Source organism: Phyllostomus hastatus, unplaced genomic scaffold, assembly GCF_019186645.2.
Source record: "Phyllostomus hastatus isolate PE091 unplaced genomic scaffold, TTU_PhHast_1.1 phas_contig_86, whole genome shotgun sequence".
In the NCBI taxonomy this organism is placed as follows: Eukaryota; Metazoa; Chordata; class Mammalia; order Chiroptera; family Phyllostomidae; genus Phyllostomus; species Phyllostomus hastatus.
In genome coordinates, this window is record NW_025333977.1 from 36,116,541 (window position 1) to 36,135,789 (window position 19,249).

The 19,249-nt window shown below is 38.6% G+C and overlaps 1 protein-coding gene across 8 annotated transcripts in view; it reads left to right on the forward strand.

Annotated features, from left to right (window-relative positions):
• LOC123826937 (LIM domain containing preferred translocation partner in lipoma) overlaps positions 1 to 19,249 on the forward strand; it is a 634,789-nt gene that overhangs the window by 203,160 nt on the left and 412,380 nt on the right. For all 8 annotated transcript variants that reach the window (XM_045851156.1, XM_045851152.1, XM_045851157.1 and 5 more), the window contains one exon: positions 5,725 to 5,926. In XM_045851156.1, coding sequence (XP_045707112.1) covers positions 5,734 to 5,926 — 193 coding nt within the window. In that variant the 5' untranslated portion in view covers positions 5,725 to 5,733. The remainder of the gene's footprint in view (positions 1 to 5,724; positions 5,927 to 19,249) is intronic.

The following is a 19,249-nucleotide window of genomic DNA, read 5'->3' on the forward strand; positions in this document are numbered from 1 at the left end:
ATTATTCTCAACCCTTGAATCAAAATGTATACATAATGATCCACAAGTATACGGTTTGTAAAACACTATTTTGAGCTTATTGCACTTGGTGTTAGATGATACCGTGTAATGGTTGGTTGTTTTTAAATTTTGATGATCCATGTAAATGTTTAAAGATGAGTTCAATATTGATTTTGGGGGAAGCAGGAAAATTTGATCAAACATGAGTTAGTTTTACTTACGAGGATGGCCGTGATGGCAGACCCATGGTGTCTTTAGAGAAGCTTAGAAGCTTTGTTAGTCTTTATTGTAACTTTACCTCTGGCCCCAAGTTTTCACACTTGTAGAGGAAGGGTCTTGGTCACTATATGGTCTTTTGTAGTCTTTTGTGTTCTGCTGTGCCTTGATTTGTCTGGTCAGACTATTGGCTTCATTAGTCTGTGATCCCATGGCTCATAATGTTTTAAGTCTGAAGGAATAGAATAGAGAAGGCATATGGCAAATAAGATCCATGTGGAGATAAGAGCAAAATCTGCTGTTTGTAAGTAATGCCTTCTTTTGGATTGTGGTGTTTTCCTTTATCCTTAAAACAGAAAGATTGGTACCATGATGAAGACCATGGATTTGTAGTTGAAGACCTATGCCTAAGCTTAAGCTTTGCTATTTGAGCACATTAATTCTTGAAGCCTTAGTTTCCATATTTGATCATTGTAATGCTACCTCATATAATGGCTAGGAAGATTATGTCACCATGCAAAAATTGCTTAGCCTACAGTAAGTTCTTAGTAAACACTTGTGATTTATTGTCAGTTGTTGGTGTTCTTGTACCTGCTGAACAGCTAAGAGGGGACAGAAGAGCAACAGAGAGGGTAATAATAGAAATTTCTTAGGTTCTTCTTAATTTCTTTGCATTTGACTACAGTTCCTGAAAGACCAGTGCTTGAGCAACCCCAGCTCTCTGACTCCCTTCAACAGTAGGCATCTTGCTCAGAGGAGGGCCATTTCTCTTGTTTTCCTCTCTTCTCATTGTGTTTGTGTATTTTCAGAGCCTCTGTAGAGATGTTGTTCCCTTTCACTTCTTGCTTTCATGATGATTATAAGTTTAGAGTGAAACTGATCTGGAACCAGAGGAAGTAAGAGCAGGGTGAGTTTTGGTCCAGCAAAAGCAGCTCTCACCACGGCTTTTCTGTGTTTGTGCTGGGCGTCTCTGAGAAGCCAGGAAACCCAAACCGACATATTCGAGTTTATTCCTTCACAAAACTTGTGAGGTCTCCTTAAACCCATTTATCAAAACAAAGGTCTGCAATTAAGATTTCAGAGAAGGAAAATGCTATAGAATATTAGAGCAGTTTGGGACTTTACAGACATTCATTTTGTAAAAGGGTATTCTTTCTTGTTGAAGGTCACACTGGCAAAGGTGAGACTGGAACTGGGGCCATAGGGACTCTGTCATGTTTATTGCCTTCCTTGGACCATCCTGCATGGATTAATTTTCCTTACCTATAGTTTTCACTCTTATTAGATTCTTAGTCAAAGATAAAAGCTCTAGCTCCTTATTTCTCCACATAAGACATTTACTATACAAACTCACTTTATCTTCCAAACCTTTTCCTTAATTGTTCTCCCTCAGCCCCTCATTTTTTTAGTGTGAGTGCCCTGCTCCTTGCCCCAGAGAAATGCCTTGTTTCTTTCTTGAGCTCGCAGTTCTTCCAGGCATTACCCTCGTTGCTCCATTTACCTTTTAGAGGCAACCACCTTTCAGCATCCTTGTTAAGGGTTTCCTCTACTAAGCCTGTGTTAGCATCTGTGACACACCCCAGTTTTTTTGTACACTTTGTGTTTTTCTCTTTCTCATTTCACATATATAAATATATCTCCCTCTGGTAGGCCCTAAGCTTCTTGAGTACAGGATGAGAATCTTATTCATCTGGAGTTCCAGTACCAGACAAATAAATTTATTCATTCATTAAATTAACAGACATTTTTATTGAGTACCTAGCATGTATTAGGCCCTGGGGTTGGACAATGATAATTACTTCTCCTCTCAAGGATTGAAGAGTTTAGTTTGAGATACAGGCAAGCACAGAGGCAGAGCAACATGTGATGAGTGTGGTGTCGGCAGTATTCCAGGGACCATAGAAGTGCAGTGAGAGTGTATTCAACTTGAACTGGAGGATAGAGAACATGCACTATGTATTCAAGGGCTAGTAGGAAGTGATGCTCAGGCTCTAAATGATGCACAGTAGATAGACATCACTTTTAATTGTGAGTTAGCTTGGTCAAAAGGGAACAGAGATGAAACCCAAAGATCTAGTAGAATTTCTAGCAGAATTTAAATGCTGAAAAATGGCCTCAGAGGAAGCATAAAACTACTACAATTATAGAAGTTATTGGAAATAATTATTAAGATCTATTATTTAAGAAATTACCATGTATAGATGACTGTGCATTGAATTCTGATGAACCTTTAAAGATCACATAATGTCATCCTCACCATTAAACTAATACAAAGAATAGAAAAGGATGCAGAAACGTCATGTACAAACCTCATAATGATAAGTAAAACAAGTAGAGAAGAAAACACTATGGAATGATCTTACAAATATATGTACAAAAATTCTACATAAAATAGCATATTTAGCTCATTCATATATTAAAACACCACAACTGTGATGGAGTAGGACTTTTTGTAGAAGCACAAAGCTGGCTCAACATCTGGAAATATAGCAGCATGATTCATTACATCACTAAATAAAGGGAGGGGAAAAGTGATGATCGTATCAGGGGATGTTAAGGAGAGAGATACAGAGATTCTAGGAAGGGAGGAGTAACCAAGGAGATAAGCATTTATTCACTCACCCATTCATGCATAGCATCATTTCTAAGGGCTTCCTAACCAGGCACTATGCTGGTACAGTGAGACCACTCAGGGGCTTCCAGCTGATTGGAGCAGGTCGGCAGGTGGAAAAATAGCTTCTGTGTGAACTGTTATCAGTGTGAAATAAGTCCTAAAAGAGGCTAGAATTAAGCTACTCATTTTAGAGGGGAATATTTACAACATCAGAGATATTAGAGCTGGTTCAAAATTTTAAAAAAGGGCTTGGTAAAAAGTGAAGGGAGTGAGCAAAAGTTCAGGGTCATGAACATTCATCATAAATCCTGGGAATGGTGTCACTGGGTCACTGTTGACATACTGAGGAATGATATCTAAAGATGCTGTGAAGGTCATCTGCAAACAGATACTTGGCCAGACCCTGGCCTTCTGCGAAGGTGGAGCTGGAGGTGCCTTCATGGGGAGAGTGATGTGAGGGTAATAGATGGTGCTGGGGCTGATGAAAAGATGGTGGAGTCAATGATTTACATCTACATGCTTAAGTTTTCTTTCGTCTTTCATACTCTCCCAGAAGGATTCCATGGTCAATTGGCAATGTGGGATTTCTCAGGAAATGTGCATCTTTGCTTTTGAAATCACTGCATCCTATTCTAAGCTATTTTTTAAAGTTTCTATAGTGGAATAACTTTAGAGTTACAGAGAAGTGGCAAGGATCACACTGACCCATTTTTAAAATGTACAAATAAAATGTGTACTACAAAAGTGCCTAGTGCATTAAACTGTTAAAACCTTTATTGTATCCTCCTGGTTCCCACTTATGCTCACTTTAGTCATGTTGAAAGCAGAACAGACACTTTTATCCCCTTTTAGTAGAAGAGCGAGAATCAATTAAAAAAAAAAGCATAATGAAAATTAGTGCTTCTCAACCTGAGAGATGGGCTTGGTTTTGATATATATATATATATCTAGATATATATATATATATTTTAGTCTTCTCAAATGATTCTAAATATGCACCTAGGTTTACCTTCATGGTTGTCTTTCTGTATTTGTTTTGTGATAGGCCTTGTAATGATGACTTAGGGATGCGTGAAATACTCTCCCTGCCCTTTCAGGGAAACAGTTTAGTAAATGTATCTGTACTCGGCTTGTGCACGAGATACCAGGGAGGAAGAGAGAAGGAAAGACCCTGCAATCAGACTGAAAAGGCAGTGTTACTGGCTTCAGTAACAAAAGCCCCCTGATTGTCAGTTTAGAGTTCTTCTCATTGATAATGTTATCTTCTTGATTGAGAAAACTACATTTCCAATGGTTTTTCTCTTCTCCCTTTGAATAGCACTTTGCAATCTGTAAAGCACTTTAATATTGTTATCTCATTGGTTGCCATAAGCACTCTGAGGGGGAGTTGAGGAGGACAGGGCTTTTATCTTAATTTTGAGGGAGTAGAAGTACCTGAGGCACATGATGGGGACTGGGAGGCTGCTCAAGGTCATGTCACTCATCCGGTGTGACCTGATGCTAACACTCAAACAACACTGTACCCCTTCTTTCCCCTTCGCCCCATTTGTCCATTGCCATGTCACATGCTGAGGTTTTTACTTTTTTCTGGTGTTTCCAGTGCTCTTTGTCTTTACAGACATCTGGAGGTAATCATGTAGCTCTCTCAATTAATTCAGTTCAATTAATAAATTACTGGGTGGATTTTGGGTTGGAGTGGTACAGGGTGCTTTCCGGGCCTCCCTCCACTGGAGAGCTCTTGCAATCAGGCCTGGAGAGCCCTCCTCAGCAGCAGTTGCCAAGGCTCAGCCCCAGCCCGCAGGCTGCCTGCAGGGGTGATTGGCTCACTCTGACATGCAAGGCATCATTTTTTCTTTCCTCATATAGTGTATTTTAATCTAATTAGAACAGCACCTTTGCTAGGCTGGTTTGTCCCCCTCCTAGTTAAGTTTTTCATAAAGGTCCAGTATGATATCAAGTCAGCATAGCTCTTGATGGGCTATTTCTTTGTCATGTGGGGCTGACCAATGCATTACAGGTATTGAATATTCTGGCCTCTGGCCATTAAGTGCCAGTAATTACCTAGGCATAGTGGCAAACAATATTCTCATCCTCCAGATTACAAGTACCCCTTGGTGGCGAGCAGTACTGCCTCTGCCAGAGGGACCATTTTAAAGTATCTTGTCCTGTTTCAAGAGTAAACTTTTGGGAGTCCCTTAATGCCTAAATAAGTTTTGGCACCACGCAGAGCTTGCCTGTTCCATTCCACATTTCAGTTCTGTTGCTAGCTACTTTTTCTTATCCCCCCTGCAGCCACACTAAGTGCAAGGGACTATGTGCTTTTCTGTCCATGTAACTATGCTAACATTGCTCAGGCCCAACCTGTATTCTGCACTCAAGGTCTGTCTGAAGGTGACTGCATCAGTGAGGTCTTCTGCTGCTGGCAAGAAGTGATCTTATCCTTTTCTGCAGCAACAACTTTTTAAATGCTTACTTAGGTGACTTTGCGCCTTGGTTAGGCACATACTGTCGTTTACGTAACTGGTGTGATCATTATTTTAATAGATTATTAATACAATTGAAGCTTTTTTCAACCTTACTGGCATCACAATTCTCCTACTATAGAAACTCCTTCAGGTTAGGGATTATTTCTTATTTGTATCTACTTCCTGAGGAGTGTTAGGCACTAACATAGGTAAATGTTAGAAGAGAGTTATTTAAGATTAGTTAGTGGCAGTGTTCACTTTTTCTTTTCCTCTTCCCTGCCTCCTCCTTCCTTCATCCATCTTCTTTCTTCTCAGAGAGAATTTTCAAAATTCCGTCAAGTATGGATTAAGATAAAATAGTAATGAATTGAGATATGTTGCCTCCATTTCCATGTTTCCATAAAAAACACTATTTTTTTTAAATTCTAGATTCCAACCATGTCTCACCCCTCTTGGCTGCCACCCAGAAGTACCGGGGAGCCCCTTGGCCATGTGCCTGCGCGGATGGAGACCACCCATTCCTTTGGGACCCCCAGCATTTCAGTGTCCACACAACAGCCACCCAAAAAATTTGCACCAGTGGTTGCTCCGAAGCCGAAGTACAACCCATACAAGCAACCTGGAGGGGAAGGTAAGTGTAGGGATTTCAGGGTTGGGTGCCCTAAGTGGGAGAGTTCAATATAATAAAAGTGATTTACAGCATGATGTGTGTCAGAAAGAGGCAGCTTCAGAATCTGTAGTGTGTTTCTCAGGGTTCACTGACTATCACAGGATAAAAATTCCCTAGGAGCTATCTAAGGTAACTCTTCCTTTAGGGATGGAGAGATTGAGAACTCTTAGGGGTTGTGTGACTAGGGGTACACAGTGAATTAGGGCGAGAGCCAAAACTAGAACCTCGTTCGCTTCGTTTATAACTCACTGTCCTGCTGAACTATCTTCTACCCCCTCCCTTGTCCTGTAGACGTGCATCTACCCTGCAGTGGACTCTCCCTCTTGCCATTGGATGAATGTCTGAAAATGCTGCCATGTAGTGGTTTAAAGGAAAGCCCATATGAAGTGAACCTGATAAAGCACCTGGGATTGGTTTGCTTTCTCTGCCTATTGTTCCTCCTCTAAGCTGCTGTAGGTTAGAGTTGTCTGGAGAACTCTGTGACATCTGCATTTTTTTGAAGCGCACAGACAAGTGTGAGTGAAGCCTAGTTTTAGGGGTTTTAATAGCAGTACATTCAATATTTATATCAAGTGGAATCTGAAGATCTACATGAGCTCAGCGTGTCATGTGTATACATATGTGCACTTTCACACACTCAACCCCATAGGGAGCATAAAGACTGGCATGTGTGTGGTTGAAGAGGTTCCACATTTTTGCAAGTCAATGATGGCAGTTCATCCCAACTCATTCAACAATAACTCGTACTAACAAAGAGAAGAATGTTAGTTAGACTTCTGGTTGCTGAGAGAAGAAGAGGAAATGAAAAGAGATTCAGACCCCCCTTCTCTATTTTTTTCTCCCTCATCCTGCTTTTTTAAAAGAAAAAATTACCGTATTCTCTCTAAGATGTTTCTGCTTTGTTCTTACATTAGCGTTTCCATGCCGCCACCCCCTTCCCCACCAGCAATTTTGTGTGAGACTGTTTCACTCTGTGGGACATAGTTCAGCCTCTCTCTTTTCATTCTAGTCCTCACCCTGCCCCCAGTCAACACTTTACTAGTCTACCAGTGTTGGAGGACTGAAGTCAGAAGCCTAGCCCAGACATGGAGCTGGGTAAAGTGACTGGAGACAGATGGGGAGGTCAGGCACCAGCAGGCATGGTGAGCTGTGGCTGTGGGTCTTTTGGCATCATTTGTCCAGGGAGGGCAATGGCAAGACTGTCAGAGAACTGCTGTGGAAAAACTGTAAGTGATGCCTGTGGTGCCCTACTGCTGTCCATGGCAGGCCTGAAGTTATATTGGTCCTGAAGGAGGATGCATCTTTGTGGTTAAACAGAATTTCGTGGAACTGCATTCCTTTGGCTTATTGTTCTTTAGTGATAGCGGGACTTGGGAATGGGATCTGGAAGAGAATCCCTCTTCACGAGGACAAGAAGAGCCATATGTTGGCTTTCTCATTTGTTTTCTCAATATTTCCCCTGGTCTACTCACCAGGGGGATTGTTATTTTGTCTCCTAACTTTTGGGGAGAGCTAAAATGGACTTCCCTCTAAAATGAAAGGAATAAAGATAGCATAGCATCCCTTATGGAATAGGAGGCAAACATGTGAGGGAGTCGTAGTAGGTATGACAGTTGATGCACACGCCAGGTTCAGGGTGGGAACATATCCTCTATTAAGTCAGCTATAAAGTAGCATGCAGGAGAGGGAGGAGAGAAGCGTCATGGCTCCCCTAGACTCCTTCATGCTGAGTGCTATGAATAAGGGTGAGTTGGATCGTGGGTGACTCTCCTTACCTTGAGATGCCCTACCTTCTTTACTATACTATGGGAGGTTCCCTTATTGTCTGTCCTGTTCTCTAGGGACACTGGTGCAATCTCTGATACTCTGTGTCTCTTTGCTCAACTCGTTTCTTTTAATACGTTATTTACACCCTTTTGTCATCTATCAAAATCCTATTTATGTCACCTTCTCCAAAATGTCTGGCTATGGCCTCGATCAGAAGTCATCACTTCCTTCTCTGGGTTCCCACATACATCTTACTCTGACTCTCTAATTTTTACTTTTGTTATTTCTCCTGCTTTTGCTTTGTCAGACCTTGAACATGTAGTCTACTTGAGGCACTGGGATTTTTCATTATCATTTTACTGCTTTCTCCGATAACCCTATGAAGTAAGTGTCTTTTCACATAAAGAAATGTAAGCTTAGAGAGGAGAAATGTTATTCTCTATGGTTTTGTGGCTACTAAGTCTTTGAAACGAGGCTGTTGTCCTTACCCAATGTGCTTGTCCTATTCATGGCATATGTGGTGCTTGGGCCCCATATGATAGATACTTCCTTACTTCCTTGTAAGAATGTAAGCTTTGTCTCCCCATTTAAGCAACAAGACATGGTTTCTCACTCGTCCTTATGTTCCTCTTGGCTCTTATTATGCTACTGTGTTTTTAGTAGGAATGATTGTGTATGGTCAAATGTATGTCTGTATGTTCTTATGTATGTATATATTTGGATGGATGGCGGATGGCTGGATGGGTGAATGCAGCACTCAGGAATTCTTTTCTTACAGTAAACAGTTTGGAATATGGCACCCTCATTTGAAGCAACTCAGTCTCATTTAATTTCTGAAGTCTAGATTCTTTCTTGCAATTCTGCCAATCTCTCTTTTTAATATAACCTTTTTTTGAATACGTGAAGGAAAAACATTTCCCTTGCATAAATACATTTTAAAGACAAATATGGGGAAAGGTTTATGGATATTCAGACTTTTTAAAATGAAGCTACATCTTTTCATCTGCTATATATTATGATATGATATTTGTTAGAAGTATAAGATATGCTCTACTTTATATTTAATCTAAATGTTAGTGCATCTCTGTTACTCTAACCATTTTTGTAATTCATACTGTTTTGTTTAAATTTTTATACATTTAAAAATTTATATCCATTTTATTTTTCTTCTTTGTCTCATTAGTGAAATCCCTAGGAGTAGGTAACGGTTTTTATTTACAGGGTGAATTGGTAATGCTGGAGTCTTATGCCTCAGCTTATGCCATCTTTTGCTTTTAGTATTCACTCTCCCAAATTTGTGTCCCATCAAGACTTTTCATTCCTAGGATCACTGAGAGTCTGGTCTCCTATAACCCAATCAGAGAGACAGAAAGTTAGAAGCAATGGAAATCACATAGCCCACTTTTTTTCCTGGTGTAAATGTGAGAGCTGTAGTGCAGAATGTAAGTGACAGGCTCAGAAATGCCCAGCCCGCTCAGGGCAGAGCTGGCAATAGACCTCAGGTGCCCTCTGAGTCCAGAGTTACCCAGGATCTCGTGTTATATTCTAATGAGGTCTCTTTTTCACCACATTATAACCTCTTTATGCATCTCATACTGTTCTCACCACATGTCTTCTATTTGACGTACTTGTGTACAAACCTGTCTCCTTCAGGAGTCGCAGGATGTTCGGAGGTAGGACTGTCTGACTCAGGCCTCTCCTCCCAACAACACCCAGCAAGGGACCTGACCCATAGCAGGTACTCAGTTATGTTTGAGATAATAGTTAAGCCCGAGCAACACGAACCTGTTCATCCGGGCACAGGTTCTAGCTTCTCAAACACTTATGAGGCTTTATGGTTCTGCAGTTCAACCTTCATCTTTGAATTGCTTTCAGTCTCCTCTACCCAGCCCTTGAGCTTTTCAGCTCAGGAGTTGCTTAAATCATTGCTATCCTGAAGTTACCGATTACATTTCTCACCTCAGTTATTATATCTGTCATTTCTGGGGTTTGTTTTCTCATTTTTTAATTCTGACTGTGAAAGTGGAGAAGTACCCACATGTTTTCCACATCAACTTATATTTATGTGATACCATATGTTATAATTTTCTTTTATAAGGTATTCTGCTAATAATCTTTCTCTAAAGGGCTTAGGCACACTTAAAAGTAGGGTGTGCTTTTTCTTCCCCAGTTAGTAGCTCTTTAGGCCATAGGGTCTTTTCATTTTACTACCATTGTCCTCATACTTTCCTCTGATTTTTTTTTTAACAACTTGTGTTTCCTCACCTGTTTGGAATGCCCCTGGGTTCTCCCTTATGCCTGTACTATGTTCTTATGAGCATATATATATATTAAGTTTTGTCTTCATATAAACTTTACCATGTTAAATGTCTATTCATTTTTGTGGAAAATTTTAGTATCTATGTATGTGTGGCTTTGTCTCATCACCTTCTATTTTAGACTAATGGGGACAATGGGATGATGTGATTTTTCTTTTGGTCTTGAAGGTTCTAGCCAGCAGTGTTCTTTATCCCATAGTCTGGGCCCCACTGCCCCTGCTTCAAATTTGAAGAAAAAAATAAACAGAAAAAATAAAAACAAAACAAAACCTTAGACTTTGATGGCAGAAAAGGGTATAGATCTTTCTTTTTCTGTTCTCTCAGTAGAGACGAAGCTATGTAATATTTTCTACTTCACTTACACATTATTTTCTTGACATTTTGAAATTACTTTTCATTGTTAATCCATTATTACAATAAATTTTCATACAGAATGATTTGTAAGGTTTTCAAGTTCATAAAGTCAGAGTTGTCTTGTGGCCTAAAGTGGACTTTCTCCAGTCTCTAATTTAAAAAAAGATATTTTTAATTTAAAATTTTTGATAAAGTAAATCCATAAATCCATATGGTGCATATTCAAGGTGACCCTTTCAGTATAACACCTTTATATTTGTACAGTTTTTTATAGTTCATACGGCGCTTCCATATTCACAGTCATTCAGTTCTCGAAAGTGAACTTACTCTATCTAGCTGTCTGAGTTAGGTGGAACAGATGTTACTGCCGTTGTACTGAGTGGTAATCTACCAAAAGTGAAATAACTTATTCAATAGTCAGGTAGCTAATGAAATAGTAGAGGTAGGCTCTGCTCTTCATATGCAGGACTCCTGCTGATTTTAAAGGCTTCTATTTATTGGTGATTAGGCTAGACAGCCTCATTGATTTTAATTCCATTATTTTATTATTTCATCATCCTTTTTTGAAGCTAATTTTAAAATGGTTGCTCTCTTCACATAGTATTCCTACATATATTTCCTTATACTAGGTAGGAACTATGTAATATAAATTAGGCCTCTGTTTTCAATCTTTGCCTATATTGTTTCCACTAGGTCTGCAAAGTTAGATCAGAATAGGTGGAATAAACTCTATTCAGTGAAAGAGGTTTTTTTTTACTAGCTCTCTTTGTGGTTTTTGCTACCCTGAGGGTATTAATCCATTCCATGGAGGGGGAGGTATATGTTATAGGTGATTGCTAATTTAGTGTAGACTAGAACAAAATACCATTGTGAACACCTGAGTCTCCCTCCAGGCTTGTTCCCTGTTTGCATTCATTCCAGAGCCATTCTCCATGGCTTAATCACAAAGTCTTTGAGTAGCAGAACGAGAGAAGAATTTAAAGGTTATCTATTCCAGTTCTCTCACTTGTCAGATATGGAAACTCAGTGGAAAGGGAAGAGAATGACTTCCAAAATTACCCAAGAATTTTGGACTGAATTGGGTCTAGAATCCCACTTTCCTGAATGTGCTCATTCCACTGCATCTCTAATGTCTCACTCTGGGAGAGGCAAGGCTGTGGTGTGGCTCCTAGGAATTGATGTGTCCTGGATTATTGATATTTGGGGGAGAACTAAGCCATTATTGCTGTGAAGTCATGTAGCCTGGTTAGGCAGGAGGTATGTTTTCTCAACGCAGAGCTAAAATGCGAGGGAACTGGATAGCCACCTATGGCAATATAATTAACAATGTACTTTAGAATGGGTTTCCCCTATCATTTTTATGTGGAGCATGCAAGCCAATTTTGTGCTGCTTCTCTTCTTACAGTCAGTAAAACCTTTTTCTTTTTCAAACCTGGAAGAAAATATAGGACGACTGTGAACTCTGAACAGCGATATCTAAATATTTAGACTTGCAGTGTGTTCTGCTGTCCCTGGAGCCCTAGAGTCTGTGTTCCCTGCCAGGAAAGGTGACTCTGGACTGTGGCTTTGGAGGTAACAAATGGGAAATAGCTTCTTTATGTAGTCCTGACAGTTCTGTTAGGTTGCCAGCAATCACAGAAGAGCAATTACAGCTTCTCAGATGTTTGTCTTAATTATGCATGGTCTGTCATGAGGACAGGCGCAAAGTCACTGAAACGTCCGGAACTCCAGTGAGACTCAGGCTTGACTGGCATGCCCCTTTTCGGGTTAGGGGGCAGCATCTTGAGCCTCATCTGCCATTGCGGCGTGCGGCACGTGAGCTTTCTCTTTCAGAGCCTCAAGAGGGAGAGAGGTCAAGCTGTTCATTCATTAAAGGGTTAGATATTAATTGTATTAATTTGATCTTTATGTTGCTTATTCCCAAAAAGAACTTGTGATTCTTTGGGTGACATTAGAGCTTACCAAATTCATAGGCTTTACTGACTCTTAAAAGGGACATGATCCAGCACTGATTTGGTGGTTAGGGCATTCACATTCAAGCCTCTGTTACACATTGACCTTGGGCATGACACTTTACTGTTTCACATGCCCTTCCTTCATTTATGAAATTAGCTGGTAATATTATCTGTCTAGATTGTTTTGAGGATCAAATGCAACAATGAGTGTGAAAATGTTTTATAAACCATGCAATACCTTACAACACTAAGGAATTACTATTATATAGTTTTTCAACCATCATTCACTTAAAATAGATTTTTGTGCCAGGCACTCTTCCAGGTGCTAATGTAATTACAATGAGCCACATATATATTAATCTCTGCCTCATGGAACACACGTCTTGCTGTAATAAAAACAGCTTTTTATTAATAATGAGTAATATTGATATAATTATAAAATAGTATTTACTTACTAGATGCATTTCACAATCTATACATACTTTTACTAATAATGATTCTAAATTATAATACTACTACTGTAAGACTAACGAATGTGTAGTAATATAATAATAATTATTACTAATGATACTGGTAAACAGTGATATAAATATAGCACTGATTAATGCTGATAAGACTAATAACAGTGGTAGTTTTACTATCACTATCCAAATTGTAAAATTCTAGAACCAAAATGTAAAAATTTTCTAATACAACCCCTTCAATTCCTAGATGAGATGAGCTAATTCACTAATATATTTGTGGGAGTCGTAGTGCCTTTGCCCGAGGAGTGCCATAGATAATGAGTGGAAATTGTTGAATACAGGCAGGGCGTATTGCCCTGACTTTAGAGGCACAGGGAGGCCAGGTGCCTTGTTCAGTATCACAGAACAGTAGGTGGGACCGGTGAGCCTTGGTCTGTGGGTCCTTCCGTGCTTGCCACAGTTCTGTACCACTGATCTGTGTGGGTGACTTGTGTCAAAGCTACAATGATAGAATTAGCATATCTGAACAGAGGAGATTAAATGTTTTAGAACAAAAAGAAGTTTATGTATTGTTGACAAAATTGCTGTCATTTTGTAATGTCAACTTAATTAACTACTGAAGTGAATTCCTTGATAAGTTGATGGATTCCTTATCTTTGTCTGACTTTAGAAACTGAATAATGCAATGTTGTGTGGTAAGGTGTTCTTTAATCTCCTTTATTTTTAAATTATATAAATGTGTGACACTGTGTCATCTAATATTTTACATCTGAATATGCTTAAATGTTTTTCAAGAATAAAATACGTACAGAATGACAATAAGATATTTCCACACATCTATTAGAATAGCAAAAAAAAAATTACATGCTATGGAGGATGTGGAGAAACTGGATCTCTCATACATTTCTGGCAGGGGTATGTACAATGGATGTATAACCATTCTGGAAACCATATTGCCAATTTCTTACCATAGTAAACATGCAACTAAACAACTGCATTGACTCAGCAATTGTACTTCTGGACATTTAATCCAGAGACATGAAAAGTTATGTTTATACATGAACCTGTACATAAATGTTCATGACAACTTTTCATAATGACAAACTGCTGAAAAAGATTCAAATGACATTCAATGGGTAAATGCTCAAACAGCCTCTGGTGTGTTCATACAATGGAATAATACTAGTCACCAATACAAAGGAATGAACTATTAACACATGCAACAGCCTGTGTTGACTTCATGGGCATTATCTTTAATAAAAAACGGTCATTCTCAAAAGGTGGTATATTCTGTGTGATCTCATTTATGAGACATTATTGAGATGACAAAACTGTAGACAGGGAGAACAGATTAGTGGTTGCTAGGGGACAGAAATCGGGGATGGAGTGGGGCAGGGAGTAGGTGTTCAAACCAAGAAAAAGCAACAGGGAGCCTTGTTGTGGTGGTGGGATGATTTTCTATCTTGGGTGTAGTGGTGCTACATGAATCTATACATGAAATAAAATTGCAAAGAGCTATAAACACACACAAATGAATGCAGAGTAAAAAATGATGAAAACCAAATAAGGGCTAGTTAACAGTAATGTAATAATGTCAGTTTTCTGGCTTTGATATTGTATTTTATCTATATCAGATGTTGCTACTAGGAGACTCTGCATAAGCAGTACATGGGACTCTTCATTCTATCTTTACAACTTTCTATTAGTCTTTATTTTAAAACAAAATGTTCAGTAATGGTAAGAGAAGTGCATACACATAGATTTCTTAATGATTTCTTCTCCTTCCCTAGGTGCCATCTTGCATGCATGTGGAACTGCCTACATCACACTTTGAAGGTCACTATCATAATGCATAGTTTATCCTGGTGTTTTTCAAAGATGGCCGTACATCAAAAAATTTAGGAAACACTTTTAAAAAACAACAAAAAAAAAGAAATAGTTTCTAGGGCTCATGTTTATCATACAGAATCAGAATCGGGGCCGGAGCCTAGGAATCTACATTAAAACAAAAAGAAATAAAACAAGACTCCTCAAATAATTCTGATTGATGCTAACCCAAGGTTTGGAAGCCATTTGCTTATTTCAGTAATGCCAGCATCCAGTGTTTTAATGCTCTGTGAACCTTCTCCAAGTCTTGGGGTTACACACTCTCTGCTTAGTTAATAACGATGGCTTTGGAGTGTTTATACCTCTTCTATCATGTAAACAATGTAGAGATTTAGGGACTGAAATCCTCCTGCATATTGCTATGCTTTCCCTCTGTGCTTTCATCATAAATACCAGCTTTCTGCATATATTGTCCCAAGGAATTTTAATTGGGACCCAAAAATAGAAGTGGGTTCTTCTAGAATGCCTCAGTAATGTCCAAGTGCCTGCATTATAGAGTACCTGCTATTGTGTAACATCAGGTAGGAATGCCTAAAATCTCAGCTGATTTTGGGTCACGACAGGTTTATGCAAATCATCTATAAATGGATTCATTATGGATATTATAAAAATAAACCTGACACCTGAGCCTTTGGGCAAATATACCATATAAAGAAATCATATCCTGGAACAATGATTAACCCTAGAAGCTGTAAAAGAAAAAAAATAACTTAGGGTATTATATTTTTATCATCCTTCCTTAGATTTCCTATAGTCAGAAACTGGACAGCTAACCATAGCACCAGGGACAGGTTCCTGGGATGTGACATTTCTTCCCTTTTAGCACTTTGACATTCAACATTCTTCCTTATTATCCACTCTTTACATTGTTCTGTATGTTGCCATTTCCAAACAGAATAGACAGCCTGCTAATCAAGAGACATATACTAGCCACCATAACCCATCAAGTTGCATTCTGTAAGTTAAATGCCATAAAAGAAAATGAAGGCAGTGTTGTGGAAGGAATTGGAAAAAGCTGCACAGAGGAGGGTACATCTGAGCTGAGCTTGGAGAATGAGTTAGTTGTTAGCCATGCAGAAGAGGGCGGTGGATAACCAAGCAAAGGGAACAGTGTGTGCAAAAGCACAGAAAGGTGCCTGTTCTGACCCTTGTAATGTTGGTTGCTCTTTGCTCATGTCCCTAGGCAGTACATCCAGACTCCTGGGAGCAGCTTTGCAATATGAGCAGAGTAACTTCACCCTGAGTGGACTCAAACATCTAGTATGCTCTGAAAGATAACTTTAGGAATAGCTCCAGGATATGGGGTAGCTCTAGGGAGGCAGCACTGAGAAACAAGTGCATACCAAACTCATCACTCTGGGCAAGAAGCACCTTCCTGATGGTGGTCTTGGCCAGAAAGATCACACCTTTCCTCCCCAAGCATCTATCATGCTGCAGAGTGCAGTGTTGCTGTATATGTAGATGTTAAGACAAAAAAAAAAGCGCAAAAAGGCAATTGTCCTGAAACTAGGTCAAAGCAGCCTTTTCACCTAATCAAACACACACCCTTAAGAATGTGAGATGTGAGCCAACTGGAAATTTTTTGTTTGTTGGCTGTTTGGTTCTGTTTTACTTTTTAAACTTCTCTCCAGTTTGGGGTGATCCTGAGAAACAGGAAGCAATGAAAGAAGGACTTTATTATGAAATAAAGATGTGTGTGCGTGAGAATAGTTTCGAAGCACTTTCCCACATAATATCTAATTTAATTGCCACGATATCCTGTAATATTATTATGGTTCCCACATTAGTGTGGTTCCTACAGACAAATGAAAAACCTGACATTCAGGTGACCTGCAGTGAGGCTTATGAATGTAGAAGCCGAGTTTCACCAAATTGTATTGTTTTCCTGTAAATGAAGTATCAGAACTATAGAATAATCACTGTGTAATACTAAAACAATTTCTCTGGCAGAAAATTATTGTAAGGATATGAAAAACTTTTTAGTGGATTTATTAGTTTTTTTCATCTGTAGTCCACTTTGCTTTACTGTTAACCCAGTCTTTTCAGCAACACTGGGAAAGATAGGCATCCTCACCCTCGTTCTGCAGAGACTATAATGCAAAGTGAAAAAACTAGCTTAGGGCAAAGCTGGGATTTGAACCTTGGTCTCCTAACTCCCCAAGTCTAGTGCTTTTCCTCAGCACTATACTTCATCTCATATTAATACTATTATTATTTTTTATTAAAAGAAAAATTCTCACTGTTATTTTCTTCCATCATTATTATTCAGAAGTGTTTGAAATTAAATTTCTCCAAGTGACATGCAAAAATTGCTTAGAATTCACCTGTGTGTGGGTGTGTATGAGATGATGGACTGAAGTATAAAACAGCCAAAGTAATCTCTAGAAGTCATTACGAAGAAGACATTATTTCAGGAAGCTTTTGGAATAACCATTTGAAATATTCATTAATTCAGGTGAATCACTCCATCTTGCTTAAACTTGTTAGGTATTATTGGTAGATTTATTGACACTAAGATGAAATTAAAATGACACTTAAATTAGCTGATAATTTTGTTATTGATCTGTTCATATATGTCATAATGACTTAGTTTTATTAAGTGCTTCTTTCATGAAAATTATTTACTGGGACTGAAGTCTCCAAGTTATATAAAGTCTGTTTAGAAATATTAGCATTTGAAGTGTCCTTGAAATGTCATATGTGCCCACCCACTGTGGTCCTCAGTAGATAGATTTTACTTTTTTATATCTCACCCTCTGCGTTTACTTCACTTCCTCTAGTAGGACCAGTTCAGATGCTTGCCATGCCCTTTTTATTGACTAGGGCTCTGTAGTAGAGAGGACAAGAATAAAAACACATCCTAGCCCTTAAATAGCTTTTATTTTATTTAGAAAGTTGACATGTGAAAATGACCAGTTAACTAACAATATAAAACGATCAGTTTTTTGTGTAGTGGCCCTATGGTTAACTTCTCGGAAGATTCAGAAACAAGAGTTAACTTGCGGCCCAGGCAGGGTGGAGAGGATGACAGAAGGAAGACTGGGGCGAGTCAGGGGTTCAGCATGTACACTCCAGCGTGAGATGGATCTGGGTTCGCATTTGGATTCTCGCTCTTACTCTTCGGGAGCTTGGACTAACTCGGTGAAGTAGCTACTTAAACTCACTCAACTTGTTCTTATAAAATAGAGATATATGTACCTCAAAGAGTTGCTTTCAAAATTGAGTAAATAAATTGGCACAACATTTTGCACAAAATAATGGTTAAACCAATGGGAGCTGCCATTATACTTATTGCCATTAATAAAATTGAAGAGTTGACATTAGTTAAGGGGGCCAAAATTCAGGTTTTTTTCATCCATATATTTTAAATCATAATTGTTCAAATATGACTTATGCTGGTCATTTTTGAAATGATCCTTCATTTTATCCTTTTTTGCTGTATAGTAGCATTTTACTAATTGACATTTTAGGATTGATTTTTCTTTCATTTATCTCTGCTAGAACTATGATATGTTGATATGTCCTTTTTGACTTTGCATAACTGTGCCTTCGTTAGAGAGAGACTTTACATGAACTATGTCAACATGGAAAAAACAGAACATTCATATTCATAGTACCTGACTAAGAAGAAGCATTTTTTTTTGTTATTGAACTACTACAGATAATGCAACTGATCATAAAGTAAACTGGTGATTTTTTTATTACTTTTAAGAATATTTTGTTTTCCAAAGTATCAAATGAGGCAGAGCAGATTTAAAAATGTTACTAATTATATCATCGCAGAAAAATAATTAATTTAAGGAATTTCATCTTGTATCCCATTCCTTTCTGTGATTCATACTTGGGATTTAGCCAGTCCCCTGAAATTGTGTTTAAACTTGGTCCATGTGTATATCTTTTACAGGGAAAGGGGCCATGTGTCATCAAACCCTTAAAGAGATGCTTAACTCATTAAGAAAGATAACGTCCACTCCATAAGAGGTCACAAATCTCCCAAGTTAGTTATATTAGTGCTACTTAAATAAAAGCTATGTCTCCATTTTCCTGTCATCACACTTAGGAGGCAATCAATGTCTGAAGAGAGAACTGAATATTAGGTGGTGATGGTCATTGGAGTTGTAATAACTACATAAATAAATATGATGCATGTACTATATAACATATATTGTATATAGACAGTTATATCATTATATGTGGTTTCATTACACCATATATATTTGCACATCTCCTCTAGGCATGAGTCCTCTCCTTTAAGAGGGAGGCCACGCACGATCTCATTTCCATTCGAAAGTTGAGCAGTTAGTGATGAGACTGCTTGTATCAGTCCAACAGGTAGAAAGCAGTCAAGAGGAGGTTCTCAAGTACTTTATACTGTACCTTGCTTCCTTTGCTTAGCATATACCTACCCCCTACATATAATTTTTAAATTTATTTCTTTTTTTGTGAATTTAAAATGTCATATTTGTTCTGCTTCCATTATTGCAGTTTTGAATGATGATTCATCAGCGCAGTGGCCTATTTTACTGAACCACAATAGCT